The sequence below is a fragment of the Oryx dammah genome, unplaced genomic scaffold (genome assembly GCF_014754425.2).
Source record: "Oryx dammah isolate SB20612 unplaced genomic scaffold, SCBI_Odam_1.1 HiC_scaffold_25, whole genome shotgun sequence".
Lineage (NCBI taxonomy): Eukaryota > Metazoa > Chordata > Mammalia > Artiodactyla > Bovidae > Oryx > Oryx dammah.
This window is the reverse complement of record NW_024070209.1, coordinates 49,395,914-49,407,725: the sequence shown is the minus strand read 5'-3', so window position 1 is coordinate 49,407,725 and position 11,812 is coordinate 49,395,914. Positions and strand designations below refer to the sequence as shown.

Genomic DNA, 11,812 nt, shown 5'->3' with positions numbered 1-11,812 from the left:
GCAGCAGCAGCAGCAGCAGCAGCAGCAGCAGCAGCAGCAGCAGCAGCAGTGACTATAACATTTGACCTCTTTATGCAGCAGTGTCCTCACCTATAGAAAAGGGATGTTGGCAGTAATCAGTGAGCTAGCATATGGTGAAGCCAAATCCAGCCTCTCCACCCTGACACCAAGTTAAATCTTGGAGACAGAGTTTTGTGCGAAGTAGAAAAAAATAACTTTATTGCTTTCCAGAAAGAGGGGGCCACAGTGAACTAACACTGTGTGTCCCAAACTAGAGGGGATAGTGAGGAGTTTTAGAGTAATGGTTCGAAGAGGATGTGATCAGCTTGTGGACATTCTTCTGAATGGTTGGTGGTAAGGTGAATGGCAGTCAGCATCATCAGCCTCTGGTTCCAGCCCTTCTGGTATCTCCATGCTTGTGGGCAGCCTACCATCATTAACATTTAACTTCTCCCACCTGGTGGGAGTTTCAGTATCTGCAAAACGCCTCAAAAATACTGCTATGTATATCCCTTGAAGGGAAACCAAGCTTTGCTCCAAGGCTGCACTGTTGTTTCTTGACTGTTTCCCCCTTGTCTGCACATCCCTTCCCTTCCCTTATTAGCAGCTGATTGAACCTGCTTCTTACTGACAAAGGTCCATTTAGTCAAAGCTATGGTTTTTCCAAAGTCACAGATGGATGTGAGAGTTGGACCATAAAGAAAGCTGAGCACCAAAGAACTGATGCTTTTGAACTGTGGTGTTGGAGAAGACTCTTGAGAGTCCCTTGGACAGCAAGGAAATCCAACCAGTCCATCCTAAAGAAAATCAGTCCTGAATATTCATTGGAAGGACTGATGCTGAGCCTGAAGCTCCAATACTTTGTCCACCTGATGCAAAGAACTAACTCATTAGAAAAGACCCTAATGCTAGGAAAGAGCTCCTCCTGAAGGCAGGAGGAGAAGGGGATGAAATGGTTGGATAGCATCACAGACTCAATGAACATGAGTTTGAGCAAGCTCCGAGAGTAGGTGATAGACAGGGAAGCCTGGCATGCTACAGTTCATGGGGTCGCAAAGAGTTGGTCATGACTGAGTGACTGAACTGAACTTGCTTATTGGAACTCATGGAAGGTTATGGAGGCTGAATGAAGCCTATTTCTTGTAATCAAAAACTGAGGGCCACAGAAAGGTTTGGGGCCTATAAGACCCAAAGGTCCTGCTTGGTTTCGATGGGAACATGTTTTGAAAAGTTGACCATTTACAAATGGGAGAGTTAAAATCCAGTAAAAGTAGTAATTCACAGATCTGACCATAGTGTTTGTGAAGTCATGATCCTCTCTTGCCTGGACACATCCTTCATTATAAAACATGGGGAAGAATAGAACTTGCTTGTTGCCTTCTGTAATAACATAATGTTTGTCTAACTTGCTCCAGTCCCTCTAACTGGCCTAACCTACCCACATACCACAGACCTGGTCACTCACAGAACAGAAGCACAGCCACCCAACCCTTGCCTACCATCCAGCCCAACTCTAAACTCTTGGCTTTATTCTGTCCACCTCAAGCCCTGCCCTGACACCTGCACGAGCTTACTAGTATTTGAGCCTCAATGTATCGCTGGGACATTGGACTTCATGCTTTTGTTTGACCCAGCACTCTGAGTCAAGCCCAGGCAAGACCTCTCCACCCAATAGTCCTGCTTCCCTGACCCTCACCCACCCTGCATACATACATATTCTATTAATCCTTTCCTAAAACTATTTTCTTGCCTTTTCCTACTGTTCATGGGGTTCTCAAGGCAAAAATACTGGGGTGGCGTGCCATTCCCGTTTCCAGTGGACCATGTTTTGTTAGACTAAAGGTCCATAAAGTCAAAGCTATAGTTTTTCCAGTAGTCATGTTCCGATGTGAGAGTTGGACCATAAAGAAGACTGAGCACTGAAGAATTGATGCTTTCAAGCTGTGGTGTTGGAGAAGACTCTTGAGAGTCCCTTGGACAGCAAAGAGATGAAACCAGTCAATCCTAAAGGAAATCAACCCTGAATATTCATTGGAAGAACTGATGCTGAAGCTGAGGCTCCAGTACTTTGGCCACGTGATACAAAGAGCCAACTCATTTGGAAAAGACCCTGATGCTGGGAAAGACTGAAGGCAAAAAGGAGAAGAGGGTGGCAGAGGTTGGATGGCATCAATGACTCAATGGACATGAATTTGAGCATGCTCCGGGAGTTAGTGAAGGACAAGGAAGCCTGGCATGCTGCAGTCCATGGGGTTGCAAAGAGTCAGACATGACTTAGCAAATGAACAGCGATATTCAGACCAGGCAAATCTATAGAGATAGAAAGCTTTCAAAGTTTAGTTCCCAAGCACTAAATTTTCAAAGAACTAGTTTTAGCTGTTTAGGGCTAGAGGGCATGGGCAGGTGGGAGGGAAATTGCTAAACACATCATGGTTAGTGTGTGTGTGTGTGTGTCTGTGTGTGTCTGTGTCTGTGTCTGTGTGTGTGGAGATGAAATATGCTATAATATCCTAAAATTGATTGTGGTCATGGTTACAAAAACTGAATTTACTAAAATACACTGGATTGTATGCTTTAAACAGATGAATTCAGTGGTATGTGTATTGTATCTCAATAAGCTATTTTTGGGCTTCCCAGGTGGCTCAGTGGTAAAGATCCCACCTGCCAATGCAGGAGATGGGGGTTTGATCCCTGAGTCAGGAAGATCCCCTGGAGAAGAAAATGGCAGCCCATGCCAGTATTCTTGTCTGGAGAACCCCATGGACAGAGGAGCCTGGCAGGCTGTAGTCCACAGGGTCGCAAAGAGTTGGACATGACTAAGCCACTTAGCATGCATGCAAAGCTATAAATGTAATATAAAACCTCCTTATCTGCCTCCTGAGAAATCTGTATGCAGGTCAAGAAGCAACAGGTAGAACTAGACATGGAACAACAGACTGGTTCCAAATCGGAAAAGGAGTACGTCAAGGCTGTATATTGTCACCCTCCTTATTTAACTTATATGCAGAGTACATCATGAGAAATGCCAGGCTGGATGAGGCACAAGCTAGAATCAAGATTTCCAAGAGAAATATCATAACCGCAGATATCCAGATGACACCACCCTTATGACAGAAAGTGAAGAGGAACTGAAGAGCCTCTTGATGAAAGTGAAAGAGAGTGAAAAAGCTGGCTTAAAACTCAGCATTCAAAAAACAAAGACCACGGCATCCAGCCCCATTCAGTTCAGTCGCTCAGTCGTGTCCAACTCTGTGACCCCATTAACCACAGCATGCCAGGCCTCCCTGTCCATCACCAGTTCCCGGAGTTTACCCAAACTCATGTCCATTGAATTCGTGATGCCATCCAACCATCTCATCCTCTGTCGACCCCTACTCCTCCTGCCCTCAATCTTCCCCAGCAACAGGGTCTTCTCAAATGAGTCAGCTCTTTGCATCAGGTGGCCAAAGTACAGTAGTTTCAGCCTCAACATCAGTCCTTCCAACGAACACTGAGGACTGATCTCCTTTAGGATGGACTGGTTGGATCTCCTTGCAGTCCAAGGGACTCTCAAGAGTCTCCTCCAACACCACATTCAAAAGCATCAATTCTTCAGGGCTCAGCTTTCTTCACAGTCCAACTCACATGCATATATGACTATGGGAAAAACCATAGCCTTGACTAGATGGACCTTAGTCGGCAAAGTAATGTCTCTGCTTTTTAATATGCTGTCTAGGTTGGTCATAACGTTTCTTCCAAGGAGTAAGTGTGGTTTAATTTCATAGCTGCAATCACCATCTGCAGTGATTTTGGAGCCTCAAAAAATAAATTCAGCCATTGTTTCCACTGTTTCCCCATTTATTTGCCACAAAGTGATGGGACCAGATGCCATGATCTTAGTTTTCTGAATGTTGAGCTTTAAGCCAACTTCTTCACTCACCTCTTTCACCTTCATCAAGAGGCTCTTTAGTTCTTCGCTTGCTGCCATAAGGGTGGTGTCATCTGCATATCTGAGGTGATTGATATTTCTCCCAGCAATCTTGATTCCAGCTTGTGCTTCTTCCAGCCCAGCATTTCTCATGATGTACTCTGCATAGAAGTTAAATAAGCAGGGTGACAGTATACAGCCTTGACGTACTCCTCCTATTTGGAACCAGTCTGTTGTTCCATGTCCAGTTCTGACTGTTGCTTCTTGACCTACATACATGTTTCTCAAGAGGCAGGTCAGGTGGTCTGGTATGCCCATCTCTTTCAGAATTTTCCACAGTTTATTGTGATCCACACAGTCAAAGGCTTTGGCATAGTCAATAAAGCAGAAATAGATGATTTTCTGGAACTCTCTTGCTTTTTCGGTGATCCAGTGGATGTTGGCAATTTGATCTCTGGTTCCTCTGCCTTTTCTAAAACCAGCTTGAACATCTGGAAGTTTATGGTTCACATACTGTTGAAACTTGGCTTGGAGAATTTTGAGCATTACTTTACTAGCATGTGAGATGAGTGCAATTGTGCGGTACTTTGAGGATTCGTTGGCATTGCCTTTCTTTGGGATTAGAATGAAAATTGACCTCTTCCAGTCTTGTGGCCACTGCTGAGTTTTCCAAATTTGCTGGCATATTGAGTGCACTTTCACAGCATCATCTTTTAGGATTTGAAATAGCTCAACTGGAATTCTGTCACCTCCATTAGCTTTGTTCATAGTGATGCTTCCTAAGGCCCACTTGACTTTACATTCCAGGATGCCTGGCTCTAGGTGAGTGATCATACCATCATGATTATCTGGGTCATGAAGATCTTTTTTGTATAGTTCTTCTGTGTATTCTTGCCACCTCTTCTTAATATCTTCTGCTTCTGTTAAGTCCATACCATTTCTCTTCTTTATTGAGCCCATCTTTGCTTGAAATGTTCCCTTGGTATTTCTAATTTTCTTGAAGAGTCTTTCCCATTCTGTTGTTTTCCTCTATTTCTTTGCATTGATCACTGAAGAAGGCTTTCTTATCTCTTCTTGCTATTCTTTGGAACTCTGCATTCAGATGCTTATATCTTTCCTTTTCTCCTTTGCTTTTCGCTTCTCTTCTTTTCACAGCTATTTGTAAGGCCTCCCCAGACAGCCATTTTGCTTTTTTGCATTTCTTTTCCATGGGGATGGTCTTGATCCCTGTCTCCTCTACAATGTCACAAACCTCATTCCATAGTTCATCAGGCACTCTATCAGATCTAGTCCCTTAAATCTATTTCTCATTTCCACTGTATAATCATAAGGGATTTTATTTAGGTCTTACTTGAATGGTCTAGTGCTTTCCCTACTTCCTTCAATTTAAGTCTGAATTTGGCAATAAGGAGTTCATGATCTGAGCCACAGTCAGCTCCCTGTCTTGTTTTTGCTGACTATATAGAGTTTCTCCATCTTTACTGGAATGGGGTGCCATTGCCTTCTCCGGCAAAGAATATAATCAATCTGATTTTGGTGTTGACATCTGGTGATGTCCATGTGTAGAGTCTTCTCTTGCATTGTTGGAAGAAAGTGTTTGCTATGACCAGTGCGTTAGCCTTTGCCCTGCTTCATTCTGTATTCCAAGGCCAAATTTGCCTGTTACTCTAGGTGTTTCTTGACTTCCTACTTTTGCATTCCAGTCCCCTATAATGAAAAGGACATCTTTTTTGGTTGTTAGTTCTAAAAGGTCTTGTAGATCTTCATAGAACCATTCAACTTCAGTTTCTTCAGTATTACTGGTTGGGGCATGGACTTGGATTACTGTGATATTGAATGGTTTGCCTTGGAAACGAACAGAGATCATTCTGTCGTTTTTGAGATTGCATCCAAGACTCTGCATTTCGGACTCTTTTGTTGACCATGATGGCCTCCTTTTCTTCTAAGGGATTCCTGCCCGCAGTAGTAGATATAATGGTCATCTGAGTGAAATTCACCCATTCCAGTCCATTTTAGTTCGCTGATTCCTAGAATGTCAATATTCACTCTTGCCATCTCCTGTTTGACCACTTCCAATTTGCCTTGAAGAGATCTCTACTCTTTCCCATTCTATTGTTTTCCTCTATTTCTTTGCATTGATCACTGAGGAAGGCTTTCTTATCTCTCCTTGCTATTCTTTGGAACCCTGCATTCAGATGCTTATATCTTTCCTTTTCTCCTTTGCTTTTCGCTTCTCTTCTTTCCACAGGTATTTCTCCCATTACTTTATGGCAAATAGATGGGGAAACAATGGAAACAATGACAGACTTTATTTTCTTGGGCTCCAAAATCACTGCAGATGGTGATTTCAGCCATGAAATTAAAAGACACTTGCTTCTTGGAAGAAAAGCTATGACCAACCTAGACAGCATATTAAAAAGCAGAGACATCACTTTACCAGCAAAGGTCCGTCTAGTCAAGGCTATGGTTTTGAGAGTTGGACTGTGAAGAAAGCTGAGCACCAAAGAATTGATGCTTTTGAACTGTGGTGTTGGAGAAGACTCTTGAGAGTCCCTTGGACTACAAGGAGATCCAACCAGTCCATTCTGAAGGAGATCAGTCCTGGGTGTTCTTTGGAAGGAATGATGCTAAAGCTAAAACTCCAGTACTTTGGACATCTCAGGCAAAGAAGTGACTCATTGGAAAAGACTCTGATGCTGGGAGGGATTGGGGGCAGGAAGAGAAGGGGACGACAGAGGATGAGATGGCTGGATGGCATCACTGACTCAATGGACATGAGTTTGAGTGAACCCCAGGAGTTGGTGATGGACAGGGCCTGGCGTGCTGCAATTCATGGGGTCGCAAAGAGTCGGACACGACTGAGCGACTGAACTGAACTGAACTGAAGAGCTTCATGGAATATTGCCAGATGGCATAGTATTAATACTTTTCCCTGAAATTTCTGGGAATATGAAATGATTAGACATATATGCACTCATGCCAGCTGGAAGGAGAGTACTACTTGTCTTGCTACTTATTTTGCTCTGCTTCTCAGATTTCCCTGTCTCCTAACAGTGAGAACATCTAGGAACTGGATTTGGAAACTAGTTCTCTAGGAAAAAAAATCATCAATATAAGAATATTTGAGGGGTGGGGAGAGACCAGTGTGGCATGTTGGAGAACAGGCTACAAGTAGACTTTACAGATTTATTGTTAACCCTTCACAAGATCAATGACTTTCAGCACACGTCAACATGAAAAGCTTTCATCAGCTGCACTTAATTTCAAACACCAACAGGTAGAATTGATTCAACAGCATATCTGTTTCACCATATCTTATATCTGTCCTGGGAAAATGGCTATTTTTAATATGCTATTAGAGCTTGATTTTTCACTTAGACAAGGTGAAAGCATATTCTGTGGTTGTCTTTGTGAATTACTATTCACTTTTTTTTTCTGTCTTCTAACAGGAACGCCCACCTAAGCCTGAATTTCCCTGGCTGGTTACTGCCACGTGGTTCGCCTGTTGTGACTTAGAAGAATTATTTCCAGTTTTTAAAGGACTTACACAATATATAGTATTATATCCTATTTCCGTACGCATAGGTAATACATCAAAAAGAATCTGCTATAGGAGGTTGTAAACAAATTCAAGAACCCTAACTTTAAAAGTCTCCTTTAACCTCTTCTGCAGTATCAGTATGTTTCACTAGGAAAGCCTTCATTTTTAAGAAATTTTGAATTACTTGTTTTCCCAGTTTCTTGAGGTAAATGCTTGGCCCATGAATTTTCAATATTTCATGTTTACAATTATACCCATTTTAAGGAGAGGCATTTACCTCCAAGTGTTGTTTTAGCTTCATCTCATACTGGTTTTGGCTTCCCTGGTGCCTCAATGGTAAAAATTCTTCTTGCAATGCAGGAGACACAAGTTCAGTCCCTGAGTCGGGAAGATTCCCCTAGAGAAGGGAATGGTATCCCACTCCAGTATTCTTGCCTGGAGAATCCCAAGGACAAAGGAGCCTAGGGGCTACAGTCCACGGGGTGGCAAAGAGTCAGACACAACTGAGCATGGCAGGTTGTACTTTTTTTTAACTTCTTACTGAAGGATAGCATACATATGGCAAAGTACACAAATCAAAATCAACAGCTTATTATAAAATACTGACTAATTCTGAGCTACCACCCAAGTCAAGATCTAGACCAGTACTAGCATCACAGAATTCCCGTATACTCCTTCACAGAACCCTTTCCCTGTTTCCCAAATGTTATGCCTGCTCTGAATTATAACAGTCTATGTTACTTTTCCCCCGTGTTTACTATATGTATGTAATCTTTGCTGCTGTTGTTTAGTCACTAAGTCATGTCTGACTCTTTAGCCACCCCGTGAAAAGTAGTTTGCCAAGTTCCTTTGTCCATGGGATTTCCCAGGCAAGAATACTGGAGTAGATTGCCATTTCCTCCTCCAGGGAACCTTCCTAACCCAGGGATTGAACCCACATATCCTGCATTGACAGGCAGATTCTTTGCCACTGAGCCACCAGGGAAGCCCCATGTAAACGTTAATTCAAACCTATCGATTGTGGCATTTATTTTACTGTTTTTTTACACCTAACCAGTCATTTTCTAAGAGAGATATATTAAGGTACACCACTATGACAATTTATCTGTAATTCTAGAATTTCTCCCATTATATCTTGTGGAACTAATGTTGTTAATTAAGCATGAATAGGTTTAGGGTGATTATCTTCCTAACCAGTAAATTACCTGAATAGTGCTTTTTGCCTTAAAATATATTTTCTAATATTAGTATTATTAAATATATTACAGCAGGATTGTCTTCATTAGTATTCCCTCTGTATATTTCTGCATTCTTTATTTTTATCTCTTCTGGGTCATCATGTTTCAGTATGTCTTTAGTAGGATTTTGTTGTTTTGAGCAACATGGCAGTCTCTTTTTAAACAAGCAATTTTTAATCCAACTATTGTAAAGTTCAGAGAAGGCAATGGCACCCCACTCCAGTACTCTTGCCTGGAAAATCCCATGGACGGAGGAGTCTGGTAGGCTGCAGTCCATGGGGTCACTAAGAGTCGGACACGACTGAGCGACTTCACTTTCACTTTTCACTTTAATACATTGGAGAAGGAAATGGCAACCCACTCCAGTGTTCTTGCCTGGAGAATCCCAGGGATGGGGGAGCCTGGCGGGCTGCCGTCCATGGGGTCGCACAGAGTCGGACACGACTGAAGCGACTTAGCAGCATTGTAAAGTTGGTTATACCTCTATTTCAGTGGCTCTCAACTGGGGAAGATTTTGTTCCCCAGGGAACATTCTGAAGACATTATTGGATCCCACAACTGGGGTGGTGCTACAGGCATCCAGTAGGTAGAAACCAGAGATGTAACTAAACATCCTACAATGCGCAAAACAACCAGAACAACTCTCCACAACAAATGACCACTTGCAAATGACCACTTGGACCAAATGGCAGTAGTGGCAAGGTTGAGAAAATCCTCATTTATTTGGACTGACTTCTGTCACCTTATTTATAGGGATTTTTTCCTTAGCATGCTTTTCTTTATTTTTTCTTCTTCTTTCTTGCCTTCAGGTCAGTTGTCCACATTCTTTTTATATTTTCCTTGAACTGATTTGAAGTTGTGTGTTCTGTTGTTATTTTTAGTAATTATTCTTCTACTTATATGAATGAGTTTTTTCCTGAGTACACCCAGTAACTGTGGTGGTTTAAAGGCTATGTGGACTAGAAATTCTGGGATCTTTATATGCTCATTTGATTTCTAAATAAAAACTAGGAAGAATAAAATATTCTTCAGTAAAAAAGCCAAATGAAAATTATGTTTCTATATTACGGACCAATTAAACAAGATGGCTAGAGAAAGAGGTAGAATACAGAAGAAAAATACTCATAGGAGAAGTCTAGTGATGGACAGCTGGGGAAAGACCCAAAGCAGAAGGGACTAGATGGAGCTTCATAAACATAGAGGCAAAGAAAGAGATAAAGGCTGAAAGACAAAGTAATTCTGAAAACAACTCATCATGTTTGGACAAAAGGCACCATTTATTACTGTCATCTGAGACTAAAATTCTGTCAATTTAAAACAACTTTCTTGCTTTCATTTGTTAAATTTCAAGGTTGATTCTGGAAACCCTGCAGAATTACGAAGGTTTATGTGTGATAGGATGACTTGTGTTCTAAAAGTGAGCTTTAGATTTTTGCAGGTGAAGTTTAATAATTAATTTCAAAGCCACTCAGCTTCAAAGGCTTCCTAATTGCCTTAATCTTGTGCCTATGTGTTTCATGTTCTACTAGTTGGGAGTTAGAATTTCAAATTATCCTGCCTTATTAGCCAAAGCCCTAGTGATCATTACAATAATGAAAACCTGAGGGGAAAAGAAGTCTTTTTGGAATAAATGTTTCCACTACCTGGTTCTCAGAATAATGCATCCACTAAAAAGTGCTGTGGTGTGCTCTGCCTTGTGGTCTCACGCCATGTAATTGTCTATATTTCACACAGAAATTAGAAGTCTTACAGAATTGATGCTTTTGAACTGTGGTGTTGGAGAAGACTCTTGAGAATCCTTTGGACTGCAAGGAGATCCAACCAGTCCATTCTGAAGGAGATCAGCCCTGGGTGTTCTTTGGAAGAAATGATGCTAAAGCTGAAACTCCAGTACTTTGGCTACCTCATGCGAAGAGTTGACTCATTGGAAAAGACTCTGATGCTGGGAGGGATTGGGGGCAGGAGGAGAAGGGGACGACAGAGGATGAGATGGCTGGATGGCATCACTGACTCGATGGACATGAGTCTGAGTGAACTCCGGGAGTTGGTGATGGACAGGGAGGCCTGGCGTGCTGCGATTCATGGGGTGGCAAAGAGTCGGACATGACTGAGCAACCGAACTGAGCTGAACTGAACCAGGGTCATGGGCTTCAGTGTCACTTACTTTCCGTCACCACCAGCTCTGTAGCTGCTATTGTTAGGCCCTCAGAGGAGAGCCCCACAGACTAGCTGGAGAAAGTCATTTTCCAGCCTGCCGGGGAAGCCAACCGTTTTGTGTAATATTCAACCCCAGCAGCCTGTTTCATCACTAGATGGCCGTGTTGGTCTGCTGAGCAGCTTAACAGCAGCACATTGTGCGCCCTGCAGGAATTTCAGTGCTAATTCTTGTTCAGTCGCTCAGTCACGTCCAACTCTTTGCCACCTTGTGAACTGCAGCATGGCAGGCTTCCCTGTCCTTCACTATATCCCTGAGTTCGCACAGATTCATGTCCCTTGAGTTGATGATGCCATCCAACTGTCTCATCCTTTGTCGCCCCCTTCTCCTCATGCCCTGTCTTTCTTAGCATCAGGTCTTTTCCAGTGACCTGGTTCTTCATATCAGGGTGGCCAAAGTAGTGGGGCTTCAGCTTCAGCATCAGTCCTTTCAGTGAACAGTCAGGGTTGATTTCCTTTATCGTTGACTGGTTTGATCTCCTTGCAGTCCAAGGGACTCTCAAGAGTCTTTTCCAGCACCACAATTCCAAAGCTTCGATTCTTCAGGACTCATGTATAATACACAATTTATTCATATGTTATTTATATGGTAAAAAAAAAAAGTATATATGCCTGAATATTTCATTTGCTTCATCTGTCTCACACATATTTTATTTGCTTCATCTGTCTCACACTAATAATTGTGTTATTTTCTATCACCGCTATGCTTTTTTCTGCTTTTTCTTCTGCCTCCAACAGTGATGGGGGTTCTGGGGGCTTTTTGGGGGGTGGGGCTGCACTGGGTCTTTGTTGTGGCACTCGGGCTTTCTCTAGTTGCAGCACTCAGGCTTAGTTGCCCTTTGGCATGTGGGATTTTAGTTCTCCAACCAGGGATTAAACCTACATCCCCTGCATAAGAAGGCAGATTCTTAA

At 42.5% G+C, this 11,812-nt stretch overlaps 1 protein-coding gene across 2 annotated transcripts in view; it reads left to right on the top strand.

Annotated features, from left to right (window-relative positions):
* DNAH6 (dynein axonemal heavy chain 6) overlaps positions 1-11,812 on the top strand; it is a 285,139-nt gene that overhangs the window by 210,482 nt on the left and 62,845 nt on the right. For both annotated transcript variants that reach the window (XR_005718342.1, XM_040224335.1), the window contains exon 62: positions 7,357-7,492. Coding sequence is in view for 1 of the 2 variants with exons in the window: in XM_040224335.1 (XP_040080269.1) it covers positions 7,357-7,492 (136 nt within the window). In the remaining variant the exon portion in view is untranslated. The remainder of the gene's footprint in view (positions 1-7,356; positions 7,493-11,812) is intronic.